At 37.1% G+C, this 22,995-nt stretch overlaps 2 protein-coding genes across 5 annotated transcripts; both read right to left on the minus strand.

Moving 5' to 3' along the window:
• Positions 1-2,610: 2,610 nt before the first annotated feature.
• On the minus strand, positions 2,611-22,744 carry gpt (glutamic--pyruvic transaminase). Of its 4 annotated transcripts, none has more exons than XM_055033713.1 (13): positions 22,524-22,743; positions 19,577-19,679; positions 18,339-18,525; positions 13,723-13,812; positions 13,432-13,540; positions 13,118-13,251; positions 12,141-12,384; positions 10,037-10,116; positions 9,816-9,952; positions 9,501-9,675; positions 8,268-8,423; positions 7,035-7,147; positions 2,611-5,450 (listed from the first exon to the last, which is right to left on the minus strand). In XM_055033713.1, exons 3-13 carry the CDS (start codon positions 18,474-18,476, stop codon positions 5,360-5,362), a joined length of 1,467 nt encoding a protein of 488 aa, XP_054889688.1. In that variant the 5' UTR covers positions 18,477-18,525; positions 19,577-19,679; positions 22,524-22,743; the 3' UTR covers positions 2,611-5,359. The 4 variants fall into 4 exon arrangements, with proteins under 4 accessions (XP_054889688.1, XP_054889689.1, XP_054889687.1 ...); XM_055033714.1 differs by having other exon boundaries at positions 22,659-22,728; XM_055033712.1 differs by lacking the exon at positions 19,577-19,679 and having other exon boundaries at positions 22,524-22,744.
• On the minus strand, positions 20,589-22,517 carry fuz (fuzzy planar cell polarity protein). Its single transcript, XM_055033718.1, has one exon. The coding sequence runs from the start codon at positions 22,218-22,220 to the stop codon at positions 20,925-20,927; it is 1,296 nt and encodes a 431-aa protein (XP_054889693.1). The 5' UTR covers positions 22,221-22,517; the 3' UTR covers positions 20,589-20,924.
• Positions 22,745-22,995: the final 251 nt, after the last annotated feature.

Genomic DNA, 22,995 nt, shown 5'->3' on the forward strand with positions numbered 1-22,995 from the left:
CTCCAAGAGTGGGAAACACTTCCTCTGTACAGATGCTTTGCCTGAAATTTCAACATTACTCTTGATTGCTTTGGATACCTATTCAACTTTTGAATAGATATCAAAAGTTGATACCCAGGTCAAAGAATGAACTTTGACCTGACTTTATTGTTCAGGTTTTACCATTTTACAAACATCAGGAATAATTAACAATAAGGAAGATGGTTGAAATATACTTTAAACTTGGTTCCAATCAGCTCAACTTTCTGATAAGAGGTGTTCATTCAGAGAGCTGCTTCATTCGGCTAAGATATTGGCTGCTTATACAAGCCCAGAGAATGAACAGACAGCATAATAAGACCAGGAAAGACGATGCGGGCTGGTCAAAGTGAGAATTAATGAGAGAAGCATCCAAGTTACTCTGGAGGAGCCGCAGAGATCCACAGCGTAGGTGTAACCTGTTGAAAAAATTAAATTCTCAAACACTCTTCAAACATGATCTTAACAGAAGACGGGCAAGAAGAATGATATAAGACATATCATCCTCTGCACACCCTGTCCACTGAGAAAGCTTGAGGTAGCAACATCATGATGCTATCAGGAGGGAATAAAAATTAAAATGTACACTTCACTTTTCAGATTTGATTTATTACAAAAATTGTTGAAAACCACTAATCATTTTCTTTCACCTTCACAAATAAGGATATTTTGTGTTGACCAATTATATAAAATCTTAAAATAATACACAGAAGAGCTTTTTAGTAAAGCACCATAGCAATTTCTCAAATCCAATAAAAGTGAGTGCTTGACAAGATCACTTCGGCGATCTTTCACAATTACAGAACAAAGTAATGAAAACATTATGAATGCAATTCTTCAAACATCAGCAAGCGATCACAGCCGGCTAAACGACTCTTCACATATGAGACTGTGGCCTGACTGGTCACTGTCATAACCAGGAAAGCCACATGACAGCGCTGATGTCTGATGCATAGCTGTCTCGCTGTCGCTCGACATCTTCACCCGAAATAATGATGACCTTTGATTCCCAAAAGATGTCAGGAGACAGAAGGAAAAACTGCAAACGCGGCCAATTAATTTGGGGTGAAGAGGAGTGGAACAAGTGAATGCGTCAAGCAGCTCGAGTTAACGTTGAAGGGCTCCAGGAAAGACAAAGCTCAGGATAATTAGGATTCAGAAAGCCCTTTGTCAAAGATAATTAAAGCTGACAGCCACTGTGGAGTGGAGAGGAAGGAGCCGAAAATCCCTTCAAACTACAGGGCTCACTTTTAACACTCACTCTGCATCATCCTTCAGCCTCTGTCTGCCTCACACACACACACGCACACACAACCTGCAGTAACATCCATCATCGCTGCTTGTTCTCATATTGCACACTAGGCATTATAAGAGGCGACAGATCAAGTACACAGACAACAAAAGCTGCTGTGGTTTTTGCAAGGGAAGCCTGTTGAGCACATTATTAGAGCTGATAATTTGTGAAGTGTGGCGACATCTCACCATCTGAACCTTAATCTGGTTAAAATGATGTCAAAATATCCACGTAACCCAAACACAACAAATGGAAGTCCTTTTTTCGGTTTAATAATGTTACGTTAGCCTCTCAAATGAGATCTGTGAAATTATTCATTTTATCAGTGACTACAAATTTTATTCTTTATTTTCTAGATCTGGATTCAGAAAGTTCACACAAACACTACACCAAGTGGCAGTAGCTTGCAACAAATGACTATTTCTCGGTGGTGAGCTATATAAATTCAAAACCCTTTAGTAATTTATTGCCATGTTTTTTTTTTTGTTTTTTGCTCCAGATACAGTTTTTATTTTGCAACTGCTGTGAAATTAAAGGAAAATGGACCTAGTGAGTTTTAAGATATTTTAGTGTGGATGCTAATTTTGTTTGATTACACCTATACAATAACAAATTATTCATACCCCTCCAAATTTTTACAATGCTCAAATTTAACACATGTTGATTAATGCCACTTCTATTATTTTTTAGCTTATGTTCACATTCCTTCTTTTTACTAATCAGCAGCAGAACCTTTATTTGCCATCAGAGCAATGAACCTCTTATTGTGCTCACCAATAACCATTTTGCATATTGCCACTCTTGTGTGTTTGTTGGTCGTTTTTGTAAACTTATGATTTAACCAGAAAACTGCAATAACACAAATTCTGTAATAGGTGCTAAACAAGATATAAATTCATTTAACTTAATTTAAAGAGCAATCAAGAGCCTTCCAGAAAATCTAAACCTAAAATTCATCGGGACATAGGAGGAAATAAAGCAAAAAACAGACCCATTGTTATTGTGACCTATATGTTGGACTTCCTTTTTTTTTTTAATCTCCAAAGTCAATTCAATTCAAAAATACCTTCTGGATCCCAAAGGAAAATTACTGGAAAATAAACCTGAGGGTGAAAGTAAATATGTTGAACTATAAAGCAATTTATTTTCTGAAGCTTTAATTTACTTTGTTTTTAAATAAAAGTTAGGTTTTTTTTCTACATCATAGAAATGGCTTATGGTCAAAAAATAACTCCTTGATTCTGTCATGTAAGCAAAAGGAAAACTGGTGAAACAGTAACTGAGTCACAGTCAGCAAGGAGAGTAGGTACAGGGGTGTTGGAACCCTTATGTTTTAATGCCTTTACATTCATTCAATTTTATCTCAGTCAATATGAACTAAGTTATACAGCAGAAACCCAAACAGCCCGACTTTAGGTTCCTCTGAGCATAAAACACCATCCATGACAGTCTCATATTCCTTAATCATGTCTTTTAAAGAGTGCTAACAGACACAGATCTGTGTTTGGCCAATAAAATGTTCTCAAATCATTTCTCCTCCTCCGTCTGAGGTCATTTGATCTTTGATGATTTTCCAGAATCCATAGCAAAATATTTCTCTAAAGTCTAATCTCACTGACGCATCCTTTGTCAAAGTTTTTTCATGTTGGGAGCTCCTTGGTTTGGATCCAAGATCCATGAGTTTGCTGACGTATCCAGGTTAAGATGCTGGAACCAGAAAAACTAAAATCCTTCAACATGAACCCGCTGCAATGCTTGAACTCTGAAAGATACTTGAAAATGTGATTCTAGATGAAAAAAAACATGAGCTGGAGGGAACAGAATATTCTGACAGAGCAACTCTGTAAACATACAGCAAATGCAGGCTAGAAACAACTGTTAATCAGCATCAAGGCATATGGACAATTTCAAAAAGTCATTTCAAAGCAAAAAAAATCTGTCTGCTGTACCGTATGGTAAGATGTATAGCTAGAGTTTTCTCTAGCTGTATGGAGGATAGCGAGAAAACGTTCTGGTCATTTCTAATTTGTTGCTGCACACTTTTTTTAAGCTAGCTGAAATAAAGCTTCTCAACTTTTCCCTCTTTAACAAGAAAGATTAGTTTGGCTGTCAGCAAATATTTAATTGAATAATTTTTTTAATTAATTAATTTTTAAAATAATTTTATGTGTCCAGTTAACCAGTTATACTGGCCCTGATGTACGGTATAATATTCTGCGCAATAATCATCTACACTTTACCAACTGTGATTTTTCATCTATACATGTTATTAGAACTTTATGTATATTTGAGTAAAACGTTTTAAGTAACATAATTAAAATGTTGTACCATCTTAACTGCAGAGAGAATTGTTGCTTTTCTGTTATGAATAAAAGAAGCTAGATTACACTGTATAGATGACGTTTTTACTAAATTTATAGCTCAAAACTCAAAGACTCCAATTTATAACTGCCTGAGAATAAACAATATGAATTCTGTTACAGTTAGATCTAAGGACTCCATAAGGACTCAAAAGCTTTTTAACCTTAAGGACCTGGACAGATCTCCACATCACAAAACATTCAAAAATCTGTCAGAAAAATGACTCCTTACCTTTAGGAATTACATTTACAACCTGATAGTTGCAACAATGAGGAGCAGAATGAGTCAATCATTTAAAAATTGTTTTTTTTATAAAAAAAAAAAGAAAAAGAATAACTTTCCACAAGTCTCTCTTAAACAATGCTGAATAGTTGCTAGCCGCTTTTATAAATTTTCAATGAAAAGAAAAACTTAGCAATGAAATTAATTGGTTGTAAACCAATTCGTATTTGTTTGGAAAATTACCATTAAAAAGAAAACATCATCAATTAATTTCTCTTCAAAGATCAATCAGTGAACTACATTGTGGGTAAAAATGAAACAGTTATACAAGTATATATATATATATGGAGGTTTTTTAGTCAAAGAAAACTGCTTTCACTTCCTAACAGGAGGAGATGAAAATGGAGGCTCAGTCAGTGAAGTGCTTCACTAATCCCATCTGTGCAGCAATTTTAATCAAGAGTTTGTTAGAGAAACTCAACAGCTTCTGATCCAAATCAGGTTGAAGGAGAACCACCTCCGTGTGGATCATTATGAGCAGTTTCTATGGTTTGAACTGAACAAATTAACTTTACAAAAATCAGTTATTGTTCCTTTAAAATGTTATAGAGTTGTGTTTAATATTTAACCCATTTTAAACCAGTGACATGTTAAAAGTAAATCATTTTCCTCCAGCTCATTACATACAGTATGTTAAACAATCTAAGTGAGAAATTACAAACATTTTGGATTTTGTTTCAATAACAACAACAACAAAAAAAAAACTGTAAACTTATTCATAACATGTTTTTTAAGACTAGGTAAAATTAAGTAAAAATTCTCTTGAAATTGTGTTTTGAGAAATAACAACTAAGCTTTGAAAACTGTAAACGGAAAAGCAAAGAAAGTTCCCAACCCAGTTCAAAATATTTTCCTAACTTTAAAGGTCATAAAACTTATAAAACATGATTTCACATTTAATACCAAAATTAATGCCTATTAAAATGTCATGCAAGTGAGACTTTCAGTATATTCTTGCCATCGAGTTTAGTCTGAAAGGATGAAGTACCTCGCCCAGTTAAACATTTCCAAGTCTGAGATGCATGATTTTCAGAAGCTGTGCCGCTTCTTTACAGTTTTACATTAACACAGTTACTAGAAGCCCAGGCGCAGACAGAAAGTATTTACAGACTTTGAAAATTAAACATTAAAGACAGGAAGCTGCACTTCGTGCACCAAAGCTAACACAGGGTTGTCTATTTTTCATTTCCAGTTATGTGTTTCTTTTCTCCCAGTTTCCCTGTAAACTGGTCCATAAAAATCAAAATGTGCGTGGCTATAAGTGCTTCGTCACAAGGACCACCAGAGAAACCATTGTCGAAAAGGCACTTATTAGAAACAGCTATATTCTGATTGGCTTAGACTTTTTAGGGTGGTTGGCAAAAACTCTTCTTAAAGAAGTTGAGGTAAAATTGATGCTTTAATTTAGGAATACTGCTGGGTGAACCTCTGGTGGAACTCCTTAACGTTGTTCAGCAGGATCTTCAGTTTATCTGTTGGTGGTAAGATGGTCATTCTGGGTTGAAAAGAGAAATGAGTAGCAAAAATTAACATGGATGTTCAGACATGCGGAAGAAGTAAAATTTATTAGGATACGGTCGTAGAATGTGGAGTCATTTGTGCCACCTTTGGTAATAACTGTCATGAGCTATTTGAAATAGTTACAATAACTCTTTTTCATAAGAGTGAAAGAAATTTAGCTCAGTCTGTTTTGCAGGATTATTTTTTTTAATTCAGTCACATTGTAAGGTTTTTTCAGAATATCAATAAGTCAAAAAATGTCATGAAAAAAAATGTCAAAATATTTTTCAAAAAACCTCAAGATATTTTTTGCAAATGTTAGACGGGTGTTTATGTTCTTTTTTGGTTTTCAACTTATTGATGCAATTTGTGCCCAATTTATTCCGATTGTTTAATCAAAAACACCAGATTCAACTAAGGAAAGTTGCAATGGTTTTTATGCTGTTATTTAGTAATCTTCTGGGTGACTTCTTGATAGGAGGGTGCAGCTAGTAAACCCCAACTAAGATCAAACTGTTTATTAAGGCTACTACAATTTTTTGTCTGAAAATAAATCTCTTTTAATTGGAATCATTTGGATGTGAAAAGCAAACAGCCAATGAAAGACAATTTTTCACTATACTGTATGTTTGCACTAAAAAGAAATAAAACAGTGCCCTGTAATACATAGATAGGAAGAAGGTGAATTGTAAAATAAGTTGCTTGCAAACACTTTCACTTATTGTATAACTTTCGGTCATTTTATGTGATGTCTCTGTGTGAGCACAGAGCCATTACTGCTTTTGAGCATATTGCAGTAACCTTGTTTAGTTAGGCTCTCAGAGCACAGAAAACATCCTTTGTTGCTCATATTCTTTTATATGTTACAGGGCTGTTGAAAAAAAATCATAATAATTTATGTAATTCCTGGCTCAAATTCTGAAGCCCCTGTGTCGAAGAACATTTTCTTTTTTTTCCCATTTCCTGAATGAAAAGGGAGAATGATAAGTTCCCAATAAGAATAATAGAGTTCCCAAACATTTAGAGATCTCTCATTGCTGCCACTTCTGAGTGTTTTTATTCAGTTTAAAACCTTGTACAAGAAAAACATTTATTCACGTGCCAACAAGGTCGATCAAGAGCTGTGTATTCTGTATGGAAAGTACTCTTGTTCTCTGAACTCACCGGACCTTGCAAAAGATTTATACTTTTTCCACATTTTGTATAGTTACAACCGTAATCTTCAAGGTATATTTTAGAGATTTTATGTGCTAGACCAAAACACAAATTGCTGAATGATTGTCAAGTGAAAGAAATAGTTTTAATTTATTTATTTATTTTTGGCAAACCAATGTACACATTTTGCATGTGGATTCTGCACCTCTGACTCAACACTTTCTAAAAAGACTTTTCATTTCAGTTACACCTGATGTATTTTGGGACAAATTCTTTGTTGATTTAGCTCTGGACTTTGACTGTGACATTCTTCTGCAGACTGCTTTGGATAAAAGCTAAAACATCTGACTACTGCACCTCCTTCCACAAGTTTGTTCTGCCCCGATACGATTTTTTGCAGCCTACAAGAGGAAATATTCTGTACCTGAAGTGATACGTTCCTTCTCTTTGGCCAAAACCACTTCCAGGGACAAGGCAAATTCCTGTCTCTTCCAGCATCTTCATGCAGTAAAACATATCCGGTTGTTGACCAAGTTTCTGGGAGAGAAAACGAGAAAAATTATATAATTGAAGCATGTGGCTCTTTTGACAAAAATTTACCATTATACATAAAAAAAACCTTTACTTTGAGCTTTTCAATTTTTTTAAAAATTGAGAGAACAGATGATCCCTTGATTTAAAAAGGTAGATATAGAAGAAAACTCACTGACTTTATGAAGAATTTTGTTTTTAAATTACTTTAATTCAGTAGGAATAGTTGTATAATAAGTCCATTTTAACAGTGTGGGAAAGAAATAAAAAGTCAAGATATCTAAATTAGTCACCTTTTCAAGCAAGAGTTTCCTGCTGTACCTACCTCCAAAATGAATTGGTTATTAATCAGCTATGTACTTCTGATAAACACTTCTAAAACACTCTTGACTTTATTCCTTACTGTGTTAATTGTCCTTATTCTGCTTTTTAAAGCAGAAAGTCTTTGTTCACATTCACAGTTCACAGCACATATCAAATGGTTCTTGATTAAATATTTTTCTAAGATTGTGAATACATTTTATATGTAGGGTACTTGTATATATATTATTTAAATTAAGATTTTTCAAAAGATCAATCCAAAAATTGTTGATAATGTCAATGACATAAGGAGGCTGTATCTTTGCTGGTGAACATTTTGAGAAAATTGAATATACTGAACTAAGTCAGGGAGATTGATCGGATTTCAGTAGGTCAGGTAGACTTTGACCTTATCCTCTGTAAAGCTAATCAGTTTCTAAGTAGCGCCACTTTTCACACTGCCCTAAAATTCCAACTGGGCAGTCAACTGTAAGACAGAATGGCCACAGAAAGCTATTGGAAATCATTTCTTCTCCTTTGCAAACAGTGGAGTAGAAGTACAACATCATGACCAAGTTTAATTATTTAGTTCCAACTGTTGAGCATAATTGCAGCCCTATTTTTTTGTGTGTATTAGTTTGTTCACAAAATAAAAAAACATATTCAACAAAGAATAGATTTGAGTGCTTGGGGTAAAAATAGTTATGTGTTCACTCAATTCATTCTCCTGCTTTTTGTTGTTCAAAATTGTTCTAATTAGCATGAATCAACAATGCAAAGCAGCTTAACTCACTGGAACACTTGAAGAAAAAGTATCAGAACTGACCTTGGCCTCTTGGATGGCCTTTTCAGGTAGGGTAATGCGAGGAAAGGAGTACATCGCACCCTGCACAGGATTGCAGCGGATGCCCTCCACGGTATTGAGTACCTGCTCAGTAAGTCTGGCCTTCTCTGCTAAGGCACTTAAAGTAGCCGTGCGTTCCTGGAAGAGTGAGAGAAAACAGAAAAAATAAATAAATAAATCAGGCAAGGTGAAATCTGTTTTCACTAGAATCTCAGAACATGAGCAACATTTGTGATACAGATCCTGACTCAGCTGAATGTCAAGCACAAGGAGAGTCTGATTTTATTTTGGTTTCAAAACAATAACAGAGCAAAAAATTTAATGTATTTAATAATATTTTGCCAATTAGTTATTGGTGCAACCTTTCGTCACAAGCAGAGCCTACAATAGAAGTGCTAACAAGGACAATTGTGAACGCAGAGAGGCAGCAAATGAAACCAAATATGATAAAATATAAAAAAAATTGCATCAAGGTTTTAAACCACAAACTGGCTTACATGGTAAAGCCTCACTTTGTTGCTCAGTGACCTATTGGTACCACTTACAGCTTGTGGTTCAATGACTCATCAAGCGTAACCTTCTCTGGACAAGGGGCAAAGTTCTGGACTTCCTTAACTGCAGAGCTAAAACTACACTAACAGAATTTACTTAAAATTAAATAGGAACCAGTTTCCTAAACAAAAAACACAACAGAATTATAATTAAATGTCATTTTAAAATGAGATCCTTTTAATTCTGTTTAGTAAATTATTTGGTTTTGTACTGTTTAGTCTAACAGGATGATGTGTTGACTCTGTTTTGTCTTTTATATGTCTTAAAGTCTAGCATCGCAAATTAAAATACAATGCTGACCTGTAAGTTAAATATTCATATTTTCTTTTACTTTTTAATACAATCCCTTATAACAAATGCATTCCATTTAAACTGGGGCACATTTATTAACATATATTATTACTGTTAAAAAATTAGACAACCTCATTTTGGCCAGAATTCCCCAATATAGGCATATGTAAACAATTCTCATATAGGTTTTCAGTTTCAAGCTTTTAGCGGAATACAAAGGAAAATATTCGGTCTAATATATAACTTTAATTAATGTACATCTGTACATTTCATAAGGAAAAAATGACATTTATGTTTTACAAATAAAAATGTGGCAATTTCCTATGAATAGTAGATTACACCTGATTTGTAAATCAGTTTTTTTCTACATGCCTTGATGAAGCGGTCATATGAAGGTTCCCCAGGCTGAGGGGGGTTTACCACCAGGTCCATTAGAGCTTGTCCAGGAACAGGAGAACAGAGACGGACCGAAAACAGCTTGGTCAACTGGTCCTTTACATCATCGTCCATGTTTATGATCTCCATGTAGCCGCCGCGGAAGCCACACCTGAAAGCAAGAGAGATGTACCACATAAGGCAAAATAAGAAGGAAGAGAAATCGCTCAATAAAAAATGTAAACATAAACATATGTCTTATGCGTTTACATCCTCGTGAATTGATTTTCTTTCAGCATAGAAGAAACTCACTCTCCCATGTAACATTTGGAGGTGGAGTGGAACGATGCCAGTTCAACTGTTTCAGAGTACTCCGGCCCCATCTCAAACAAAACCTTCTTAAAGGAGTGGAACTGGCAACCCTCAGCGTACACGTTATCCTGGTACACCTGGGAGTATGGGATGCAATGCCTGTTATTAGGGGTGAACATGAGCTAAAGACGGTAGATGTTTAAAAACATTTGTGACAGTACCTCATCTGCCATGAGGAAGAGACGCTCTTTTGCGGCAAATCGGATTACTTCCTCAATGCACTCTCTGCTCTGCACCTGACCTAAAAGAGAAAGAAACCATTATAAAGCTGCTGCAAGCGAGTCAGTTATGTTGTTCTGCTGCCATCTAGTGGATTCAATGGACTCTCAAAATATTTAATGTGAAAAAAAATTCCTGACTTTCTGCTATGTTCCTACATTTTAAATTGCTTAATACTTTGAAAAACAAAAATACAACATATTACAAATTAAAATGGACAGAAGAGTTGCTGAAATACTGAAGAAAACAAATGGTCTTTGAATTAGTTGAAAAAAAGAAAGTACTTTGCTTTTATCAAATTCTGTAAAATTCCAATTCTATGCTTTGTTGTAAATAGAGTGAAGTAATTGTTTGTGGAGATGCACAGAGAAGCTGAATGATGACCTTAACCAGCCACTTTTGAAATTGATCAGGTCGGATCAGTGATCAGCCAGTTGGAAACTAAAAATCCAATCTATACGTAGAAGCTAACAACACTCTCGGGTATCAAAGTTGTTTCTGTGGGACCAGACGTAAGAGGCAGCACAGACTGTGTAAAAAGCTTTAGAGAAAGAAAATGAGTTTCTATTGAGACATGATGTCTCTTTCTTAAGGCTACTCATTTTATAGAGGGGGGAAAACTTCTGAAAACCTCAGGAAGATGAATGTATTGCAGCCAAGTGATTCTGTTTTTCTCCATTTGAAGGGTCCAGTTCCATCCGTCATGGATCAGGCTGGATTGGGATATGCATATTTTGGGAAATTAAGAGGAGAGTCTACAAACCTAGAAGGAAATCCAGACAATGTTGGGATATTTGAAAATTTTATTTTGATCAGTTATATGAAAATTAATTAATTGCTATTAATCATAACAGTGCGAATCACTAATAAAAGAAGCTAAAAACCATTTAAAATTGCTTTCAAATAGTGGAGCTGTGTAATATCAACTGCTCACACATGAAGCGTGACTTCACATCTTGCCCTAATCTAAGTACTTAATGATTGATCAGAACAGAGTATTTTTAGGCTATTTTACAGTAACAATAAATTACTTAATCTAATACAATACAGCACATTGAACTATATCTTACATAATTGCACTGGACATGGATCTTATCCATTTTGAAATGATCTGGTAGAAACAAATCCAATATCTCAGAAATGTCCAAAAGAGAACATTTGTGAACTGTTATTGTTTTCCATATATCTCTATTTAGTAAAGATGCTTCAGATCTTCTTAGCTTGGTTAAAATGTCAATTTATGTCAAATTAAGTCAAAAATTAGAAGCATAGGAAACCATTACATAGAATTGACTTCTATTATGAATTAAAGGCTGTGGGTCTTAAATGAGATCCTTATGGGATACACAAAAAATAAAATAAACAGAGTATAGACTATAAGATTCGGACAGGAATCAAGTTCCGAGCTAGTTTTATGTATCTTGTTTCACTGTTGAAAATATTCACAAAGCAAAATCATTAGAAAAAACCTGGCTGGTCATGAATGCAGAATACATCAGCAACTTTCAGGTAACAAGAAGTCAATAGCATATTGACTATTCCTTGCTTACATTTTGTGTACTTAGCAATTATCTACTTAGCATGTTCTTTACAGTTCCTTTTAAAACTGACTTTGTGAGAGTAATAAAGGAAATATGTTTAGTGCAGCAATAAGTAACAGAAGAAAATGCTAAAAGTCATGCTACTTCCTGTAAGGCTGTAATCTTAGAATATAAATGTTTTATCTTCAGGTATAAATGCCACCATCTTATCTTTATCTTTAATAAAAAAAATATTGCAGTTACTCAGACTATAAGTGTGTATTTATAGATGGTTTATCTAGAGCTCAGTAAATTCCTCTAAAGTCTTATTTGAGGGGATTAGCTTCCTATGTTTGTGTTGTAAAGAGACACCCTTAAGTTCTTCAAGAATACATTTAATTTATCACAACCTGTGATTATTGTGATTGTTCTGTTACTATAAATTTAACCGTATTATAAGACATAAACAATAACATCATCAAGTGCATCAACTCTATAGGCCTAACAACAAGTGATAAAAATGTACCTGTGGGATTTCCAGGGTTGATGATGCACAGGGCGCGGGGCTGGCAGTGGAGTCTGGCCTCATCCAAAGCTCGCTGAAGCTCACTGATGTCCAGACTCCAGCACTTTTCTTCATTCAGGTAATAGTTGATCTGCACAGCGCTGAGCTCAGCAAGTGCAGCTGAATACAAGGGGTACTGAGGTATGGAGATCATGACGCCGGTGCGCGTTGCACCTTCGCCACACACCAGCAGCTTCAGCATGGTCTGAAAGAGAAATGCAGGAAACACTCAATGAGAGGCAGTTTATTTAACTTGTTAACCTGCTGGACCAGAATGAACCATTTCACTTTAGACTGCTAAGCATGTAAATCAGTATGTAATGTTAACTTATGGTACTTTTTTTTTTAACTTAGTTTGCTCTGCATGTACTTTTCATATTAAAAGCTTAAATGCTCACCTTTGGTCAGTTAGTGTAATAATTAGAAACATTTTAAAGCTCCACAAATGAACCAAATTTTTACCTTGTTAATTTCAAAATACTATTCTTTAACAGACAGATTGTTTTGTATTTTAAAATCTTGAAGTTTGACCTAAAGTCATAGAAACATTGTGTTTTTGTGACAGGTGATTATGATAACATGTTATGTCAACACCGGTGTATTACTTTTTATGCTTAAATATTTCATGGGTCAGTAATGCTCATTACAAAATCAAGTAAAACACAATCCTTTTAGAATTCTTTTGAAATATTCAGATAAAGTAACTAGATGGAAAATATATGATGATGCATACAAATAAAAAATACCTTCTGAAAGCTTGAAGAACTTTCAGGAGTTGTAATCTTTTAAGAGATTATTAAAAAAGTTAACCTTCTTGGAAAATGAAGATCTGTCATTTGCACAGACCTGTTTTTTTACAGTGTTTAATAAAAACAAAACACCTTGTTATTTTGTGAAGCAAAAATAAAGGACTAATTGAATCAGATTTAATCAAGTACCACAATGCCGTCGCTGGCCCCTGTGGTGAGGTAAATGTTGTCTGGATTACAGGGCACACCGCCGTCACGCCTTTCGATGAAACGAGCTACATCCTGACGTATAGAGCCTATGCCCTGACTTGCACTGTAGGCACCTGCAGGGAGAGAATAAATGCTGCTATGATAAAGTTTCACAAAAATAATCATTCACAGAAAACCTTTATATTAAATAAAAATGTGCAATGTCAGCATTGAATTTTGTAATGCAACGTTTAGTTACTATATTTAAAACGTATTCCGAGTACATAAAAAACGTGTATCCCAGCCATACGTACCCAAACTGTTCCCTCCACAGGAGTTCAGAATGCGACATGCTCTGCTTTTTGCATCCTCTGGGAATGTGCTGTCACTCAGCAGCTCAGGGTAGGAACACAGCGCCAGCACCTTGAAATCAAACAGGAATTGGCAAAACGATTTGAGATCCAGCATGTATCACACGTCACAGCAAAATTAAAGGACATTTTTCTATGTATTATCGGAAAAACTGTTTTTTATATTAGAAAAAAAAAACAATCTGAGTTGCTGTATTAAAAAAAAAAAAATAGAGAAAGGCCAGAGGAGCAGACCTGTCGGAAAAAAGTGATTGGCTGCTGGCCCATAGCCTGCGCATCACCAATGTTGGCCTTGATGACCTCTGCGAAGGGCTTCTTCATTCCCTGAATACATGAAAAGAATATAGAGAAACCTTGGTGAAATGATGTTTGAATACTTTACATAATTTAATTTGTGAAATTATTTTTACAGAAATGATTAGAAATCATTATTGAATTGAGAAATTTGAAAATGTCTCAAAAACAAGGAAGCTGACTACAAACTCATCAAATAAACAACATTGAAACCAAGGCTACAGCACATAAACACAATTGTAAAAATAATTACAACCAACTATATATTCAGTTTACTTTACATCATTTATATTAAATGCTAACTTCTTCCTGATATCTTTAGATTTACTATGCTTTGAGTTGCTTAAAGAAGAAAACACTTCACAGCTGAATTAGAAAACACCCCAGTTTCAAGATTGCACCAGAAATTTACAGAAGCATCACAGTAGCTGTGTTTTACTCTGAACACATAATTTTCAGAGCAAAACAAGGTGGTGGCGGAGTGATGCTGATGGGAAGCATTTCAACAGTAGAGACGGGAATGAAGTTAAGACTTGGTGGGAAGATGAGCGGAGATAAATACAAAGCAATCCTGGATGAAAACTTGTTAGAGAAGTGCATCACCTTTGAGACTGTTTGTGTGGTTCACCTTCCAGAAGAGCAGCCAAAGCCACTATAAGGGTGTGTATGGAGAGTCCCCACTGCACGTTAAAGATTCTTATTTACAAAAATCATGGAAAAACATCCATAACATTCCTGCTGCTTAAAGTTGTGCTTCAATTTGTGTTATCCATTCACATCAAAACCCAAATTTAAAAAATATTTTTTTTTAAATAGTTGTAATCTGACAAAAAATGGAATATAACTATGTCTGTTGACCCCTGGGCTTCCTAATTTTTGGTCAGGATTGCTTTTATTATTGAAACACTCTTAATAAAGAAAATAATTGGCATAATAAATGCATTAGAGAAAATTATCAATAAGTCCATGAGGAAAAGCAAAGTGGTTTTGGAAGATTAGAAACTAAAACTATTTCAGTAGAATGAAAGTAAAAAGAAAACAGCATCGATGAAGACACACTGTACAAATATGGGGACAAAATTGCAACATTAGCAAAGCTTCTTATCATATTTAACATTTGAAACAGTAAAACAGAATCATATTTGAATGGGGCCTTCAAACTATTCCCTGTAAACTGAAAGAGAGCAAGATAGCACAAGGAAGGAGCAACTGCATTTCAAAACCGTGAAGAGACCTAAGAGTATTACTAAAATCAGAGGACAGCAGAAAAGTCCATTGACTTCTACTGCTGAAAGTTGAACTCTAGTGCTCCTGGAACTGCAGACACAGCATTGACGCAAGCTGCTCACAGAGATCAGAAACAGGGGGACAGTCCAGAGAGAAACCACCAGAGGAACCTCAGGAACTCTGATGCCCCACAGCAATCAAAATAGCCTGTTTGTTTTGACAAATCCAGTCCAGCTTGAATTTTACGAAACCGAGACCTTTGGCTGTGTCACTGGTTGAGCGTAAGAGAGGCGTTTCCATGGCTGAGCCAATAACATCAGACGATGTAAAAAAACTCCCCCCTTTGTGGAGGGAACCTCCCATTCAGGATGGTGACCTCTTTGAAACATGTTAACCTTTGCACCTCTATACCAGCGTGAAAAGCTCAATGCTTATTGCTCTCAGTCACTGATATGAACTAAAATAAAAATATTCATTTAAAATAATTGCACTAGGCCAATCTGCTTGATTTGAGTTCAAACATGGGATGGAATCTGACTAATATAAATGGCTATTTTCTGTACAATGTCCTCATTCATTATCAACAAGTGCCTCATTAAGACAAAACAAAAGCTGCAAAGGAATAACTGCACATGGCCCTTTTGGCAATGCTCCTGCTGAGTAGCAAAGTGGAACACATACTGTGTATTATGTTAAAAACAAGGCAATACTTGTCCAGTCTATCTGAAAAAAAGATCATGTAGGTAACATGAGCAGCAAATTACACTGTACCTTACTGTGTGAGAGGGTTTAAGTCCTAGACAAAAGAGAGAATACCACAGTGACCTGTTTCCCAAAGTAACCCAACACCATCCAAAGAAAAGTCTTATAATCTAAGCCCTTAAAAATGGAGATTATTTTTAATTCAAATCTAAAACTGATAGGAGTTTAATAATGCACAGGTCAGTAGTTATATAAAGTACTGAACAATATTAAAGACTGAGAGCAATTATGCTTCGAAAGATGTATCAATCAGATTTGTCGTGGCCAATACAGACTTTTAGTTTTCTTCAAGTTATGATCTGTTGATTCCATTTTATTTTTATTTGAACTATAATGGAAAAAAAAACATTCTATATTTTTAGAGGCTATTGATTTGAATCCTATTTTATCCAGAAAAAAAAAGGAATTACACAGGTGTCTTACACACCAAAGTACATGTTATATGGTTTTAATTAAACCCAAAAAGGCCAAAAAGGATACTGATGGTTAGTGACTAAGAATTGAGTGAGAAGATGTTTGGCTTACATTATTTGGTGCATCTGAAACCTAAAGAATTCTTGAAAAATGCATTGAGTCACCACTAAAAGTTTTTCAACATCCTGCTGATTTTTCCAAGCCAGAGCCAGCTCCAATGCATTCTGCTTTTTGAGCATCAACATGTTAGCTCAATAGCACCTGATCAAACTTTTGTACTGCTGAGAAGAAAATAAATTAGCTGGAAGAAAACCAAATAACCATTAAAAAGGGAGATCAAATGAGGACGTGCCTGTGTCAGAGCAAACAGAGCATTACATCTGTGGGGCCCAGTGAAGCATCTGGTTAAAAGGTTAACACTATCATTACACTCCCACCCAGGACACGTCAAGGAAACGCAGCACCATTCTTATTCTTTTCTCAGCAAAGGCACTCAGGAGAAGACAGTCTTCACACCAGACTGCACTCGGTACATTAACAGCTGCCACATCACCATAAACAGGGATTCAACAGGGAGGGATTCATCTGGGGAAAATAATAACTGGAAACAAATGATAAATGCAACAAGAAAATCTCTTAGAGATGAAGAATGTTTTCCATATTCACAGAAGACACATTTCTCAGTAAGTGATGCATTCATGAATAAAGGAGATGTGTTTTAAAAGTGAATGAATGAAAAACAAAATAAGTACATTTATTTTGAAAGTGTAGATACACCAGTAAATCACAGAGATTTGAATTGATTTTCCTTCCTTCCTAGATTTTTCCTACTCAAAAAATGCAGCAAAATTAAGTTAGGTAATTAGATTTTTTTCTATTCACGGCAATAAAAAACATCAAACAAGTGTCTATGTGAATTTGATTGGCTTTATTTACTGTATTTTAATGTAGAATTTAGTATTTTTTTCATTTGTCAAAGTACCTGTGGAATGTTTTTTCTCTTTATGTACCACAGAAAAAAGAAAGGGGTATTGGTCAGGAAACTGGATCTGTGCTTTCTACAAAAACGGTTTAGAAAAGTATTGAGAAACTCTGCTTTAAGCCACTGAGATTAAACTGTGAAACAAAGAAGATTGTATAAACAGTTTGCTTTAGGTATTTTCCTGAGCAACTATAATTTGAAAATTGTAATTGACCAAAAAGAAATTGACAAACGGAAGGTAACTTACAACAAGGTTTCTGAAAGTTTCAGTACGTTACATTAAAAATATTTTTAAAAAATGTTATTTAAATTTAGAACTTATGTAGATTACAAAAACAACTCAGTTAAATTAACGTAACAGTTAATAAGAGGTTTCTGCAGAGTTAAATCAACACTATTCCAAGTCTATTTGGTCCTTATCAGAATTGGTGTTAATTTAACTCTTTTCAGAGTCATTTCAAACAAAGTTTGAGTAGTTATAACTTTTTCAAGTGTTAAAATGACTCTGTGTCTTGTTGAAATAACTCTGAAAAGAGTTAAATTAACACCAACTCTGATAAGGACCAAATAGACTCAGCATAGTGTTGATTTAACTCTGCAGAATTTATTGAAGCAGGTTAAATTTACATGAGCTTAAACTGATGTATTTTAATTCTGGTGGAAAATTCCAGTGCTTTTATAAACAGGTGACATTTTTAAAGCCAAAACATTGAGCCCTAGAAATGTAGGAATTAACACTTCATTTGTCAAAGAAAGTGACACTGTCACACAGTGTTAACATGATCAGACTGGTTTAGCTTGTCAAGAGCGATCAAATTCAAGAATAAGTAACTAACTGCTGGACTTTGACAAGGAGGATTAGACCCAAAATATTATATTGTTATTTTTCTTGTTGGCATTTGTTTTGCTGATGCAGTTCCTCTTACATTGTGGCTCTTGACGGTATTTTGTGAGATTGCAGATTAGATCTGGGTCATTTTCATTAACATTCATTTAAATAACATTGGCATTTAAATAAATACGCTGGATTCTTGATTCTTTTGTTCATGTCCACTTTAGACCAAATTAAGAAATACATCTTGAGAGCACAAACATTTTGAACTTGCACAACAAACAACGTAAGCATGCAGGCTCCAGATGGTATTTTAATCAGCTGGCCTGCTGTACTCACCTCACTGAGCTCCTTCTCCAGCTCCACGGCTCGCTGCACGATGGGCCCACGCACGGCGTACTCTACCTTCTTCACTGTGGGGTTCATGCTGTCGATGGTCAGCACCTTGCCCCGAGACATCGTCCCATTATCGGACATTTTTATTTTGGGAAGTCCACGCCGCGTCGTGCTCAAACTGGATAAGGCTCTGCCGGGAGAAGAAAAGGAGGAGGACAGAGGAGGAGAGGTCAGTGAGCGGAACCCGGGAACACCGCCACCCCGATGAGATCCACCGGCGCCGGGTAAGAACAGCGCGCTTCGTCCCGGGCTCAGAACCCGCAGGGTTCTGGGTGAAAGAAACTGCACACGCGTGGCTGACATGTTACACAAAGTCTGATTTAAAGAGCTGGTAAAGTTTGTTATTTTTTAAATCCCACAGAGGTGCACAGCGACCAGCACCACGCCGGTTTCCTCTGACGACAAGAGAAATCAAATTTGCGTAAAGCTCCTCCGCGCTCTTAAAAACGCCTGAGCGATCGTCTGATCTTTGAACCTTTCTAATGCGACTTCGATAAAGCATTAGCCGAAAGGTGGCGCCTAGTAACCCAACAATATCCACACACTTTAACCAACTTTTAACTTCAGAAAGTTTTTTTTTGGGGGGGGTGAGGGTTTGTTAAATGCGTCCAGAAGGCGTATCCCACCCCTCTGCTTCATAAGCGCGTTACCGCCTCCCCCGATCCCACCCCCAGATACTCCACGCACCGTGAGTCTGTCAATCAGAGCCACTTCTCCGGTCATTGAACCACGACAGCTCAGGAAAATTTAGGCAGACGGTCAGCAGAATCTTCTAACTTTGCTTCCTTCTCTTTTATACTGAGCTCCATGCAGTCTGGGAGGAGACTTGGAAAGCTTATTTTTCGCCGTCATTATTCTGAATCCTCCTCCTGCATGGTGAATTACTGGGGATGCTTAGGCCCTCTTAGTGCAGCTTAAGAATACATGACATTGCAACATAATTTTTAAATATTTGCAATAATAATTATTTAAATATCCTGCTTTTTTTTAATGCTGTATTTTCCATAATAGCAACGTCCCCATCACTCTGCTGAGGGGGAAGCTGGAACTTCCCCCTGATAGTCCACACCTAGCTGTTTGCCTGAACCATGGACTACCTCACCAACAGACCACAGGCTTCCTGACTGTGTCCGAGGCAGTAGTTTGCAGCACTGGGGCACCTCAGGGAACAGTTCTCTTACCTTTCAGTTTCTCTCTGTACACCTCGAACTTCAGACAACTCAGACTACTGCCGTGTTCAGAAGTTCTCGGATGATAACGTAGGCTATATCTTATGGGAACAACCTGAAGTACAAGCAGATTAACAACTTTGTTACTTGATGTGAGGCCAACAACCTTCACAAGCATGTCAAAGACAAAGGAGATGGTGGATTGACTTTTGCTTGAAGTCCATACAGATATCACCAGTGAAAATCCAGGCCAGGGCTTGGACATTGAGATTGTGAAAGAGTATAAGTACCTGGGTGTTCACCTCAAAAACAAACTGGACTGGTTCTGAAACACAAATGTTCTGTACAAGAAGGGTCAAAGTCACCTCCATCTCATGAGGAAACTGGGGTCTCTTGGTGTGTGCAAAAAAACTGCTAAAACAATTTATGACAGTGTGATGTCTGCAGTGTTTTATGGTGTGGGAACACCATGAGGGACAGATAGAGAATCAATAGGCTGGTTAGGAGAGTCAGCTTTGTCCTGGATCGGCCTCCAGACTATGCTGAGGTAGATGGTGAGAGAAAGATGTTGGCTAACTTTACATCCTTTGCCGCAGCATCCACAAAGTAAAACCCAGCACTTCTGGAGGTCTTTCACCCTTTATGTCATGAGACTTTTCAGTAATCATGCAATAAATCATGTGTGCTCTTTAGTTACTTTCATGTGTGCTCTGTAAAGTTGTGCAATGTCCATACAAAAGAGCATATTTTATTGATTTTGTATTAAAAAATCTCTATAGCCCTATCTTAAACTGACCTGGATGTTATTAAAGGCCATATTTAAAGTTAACCTATTAATAAAAAGAATGATTAAACTATAAACTCTGTCATCATACTTATTTATTGTATTTGATTGTAATTAGTCATTTTAAAAGATTTTTGTTTCATAATTAACCCACTGCTTCCTGCAAATGTGGGATGTGGTAGTTTTTATGTTATGCATATCACACACATGTCATACAAACAAAAAGAAGAACAAACAGGCTTAATGGAAAGATTTATGAGTAAGTAATTCAACAGGCTTAAACAAGAAACAGCAGGCTATTGATTACAGTGCCACATTATTCTTCACATTAATCTTTAAGCCAATTTAGTCAGATTTCAACACTAACAGGAGCAACTTAAAAGCCAGTGTAGTTCGGACACGTCTTGAACAGCGACTTGATTGTAAATAATATTGATCAAAATACCCTGGTGCATCTTTACAGTATCAACAACCTACTTCAGTTCTCTTGGTATTATCAAATCACTTTTTGGTTTCCATCAAACAACTAAACATTAGATCTATCACTGTGGGTGTAACTAAAACAAATCAGTCCAATCAAAACGCTGTTGCAGAAATTATATCGGTGAGAGTCTGTGTAGCCACTGTACGCAGAGCAAAGGTGGGCACGGATGGCAACATTAGCAGAAAAAACTGGTGCTGCTGTGTCTGAAGTCCATAACTTTTACAATCTTCAGTTACTAGATAGCATTGTTGAGGCTGGTGGGAGAATCCATGAAGAAAGTCTTCTGTGTGGCTGCTTTGAGTGCTTTCTTCTGGTGAGCCGCATAATGTCTCATCCTGGGTGAAGTAGCGTGATATGCTGAAGATATAAAATAGTTCCAGCAGCTCCCAGCAGCGGGATTTGGATAGTGAAGATTCACTCAGTGGATGATGAGATGAAATCTGCACACAGGAGACTGAGCGACGGGTCTCCCGGTTAATAAGAAGAAGTGCGAGCACATCAGGCCGCAGAGGTACAGATCCTGGTAAACAGCGCTCTCCGACTGCCAGGCAGCTTCTCAGGGTCTCTATGAGGGGTGACCATAGTCGACCCACCAGCTCGGTTTCAGCTTTTTGCAGGGATGGGGTGGGACCACACAGCACACATACATCTGCTCCTGGGAGCAGCTGGAAGCGGAGCAGGCGATGGGCAATTGTGGGGCTTCCCTGAGGGAGGAAAACTGGGTAATCGCAAGAAGCTGATCCAGATGCAGATAAGGTGCGTACCAAGGCACACAGCAAGACAACTTCTTGAGGTGCCAAGCGCCACCACTTCTCAGTAGCTACCACAATCCTCCCATGGACAAAGAGGCACCCAAACTCGCTGTCTGCAGCCTGAGCAAAGCCATCCAAAGTTTCTTGGAGGGGAGTTGGGTTTGGAGGAACCAGTAAATCAGCACAGTGTGTGAGGTTTCCCAGAACCCCTTGGTGCTTCTTTTCCAGCAGCTGATCGATAAGGCAGAAGCAGGACCGCAGGTCCCTCTTGAGTCTTTCAATGTTCCTGAGATTAACCAGCTCATCCTGTCCCAGCACCAGCACCATGCAGCTCCAAACATTCTCCAAGAGGCGTTGTAAGCGGTTCATCTCCGCCCGGCTGCATGCTCCACTTGATCCACCTCCACTCACAGCGATGAGCATCACGCTGTCGTGGAAAACCTTCCACACCACCTTTCCCCCACCCTCAGTCTCGCAGGAGGACAAAAGCACTCCCTGTCCTCCTCCGAACATGTGCACCCCATTCAGAGAGCCGATGACTGAGAAGGGCAGCTGTTTAGAGGCCCCCCTTGTGAAAAGAGGAACCCCGCTGCTGGCTGTGAGGCAGAGCAGTTGGGTAGAACCATCCTGTAGCATCACCACAAACAACCGCTGCAGTCAACCCACTAAACAAACTCGTATTTCAACTGTGGTAAATTATCATACCGCTCGACCAACTAGTTTCATTGAACCGGTTGTGCAATGACAACACCGGCAAAAAACCCCCAGTGTTACATCAGCAACGGTTAACCGTTAGCGAAAATGATTGGATGATAAAGAAAACCGAAACCAACCGACATACATAACTGTGATAAATCGCTCTCCAACAGCCGCTTCGTTTGTCACTAGGTTTCTTTTTCTAGCTGTATTTAAACATGCTAGATTAACAAAAGAGGTTACCGTCGTTTCCACAGTAACGCTGTCCCATGATTCATTCTTCACATCGGTGAGGGACGTTTCATCAGGCTGGTCGAGCAGCAGTTACAAGTTACGACCTATACTGTAACCACCTAAGGTCGGAATGCAGACACAGACCTGGGTTCAGCCCCTGGAGCTCCAGGGACTGTCTTTCATGTTCCAAGAACTGAACTGACTACCGGGTATGCACATCTCGCGAGAGTGGAATTTAATAACTTCGCGGGCCCGCGAGCAGATGACGCTCTATGGTGACGTTCAGTGCTGTTGATGTTTCCCCCATGGTATTACGTATACGTCGTTTTTTTATCGCTGTCTTAAACAAAAACAAAACTTAAACTATTAAAACATTAACATTTATTTATTAAAACAGTCATATATTCTTTTCAAAGGTTCTTTAACAAAGTGTTAGGTTTAGGGTGTTCATAATTACACAGCCAGCCTTATTAACTTTTAA

The sequence above is a fragment of the Poeciliopsis prolifica genome, unplaced genomic scaffold, assembly GCF_027474105.1.
Source record: "Poeciliopsis prolifica strain line A6 unplaced genomic scaffold, Auburn_PproV2 SCAFFOLD008, whole genome shotgun sequence".
NCBI classification, from domain to species: domain Eukaryota; kingdom Metazoa; phylum Chordata; class Actinopteri; order Cyprinodontiformes; family Poeciliidae; genus Poeciliopsis; species Poeciliopsis prolifica.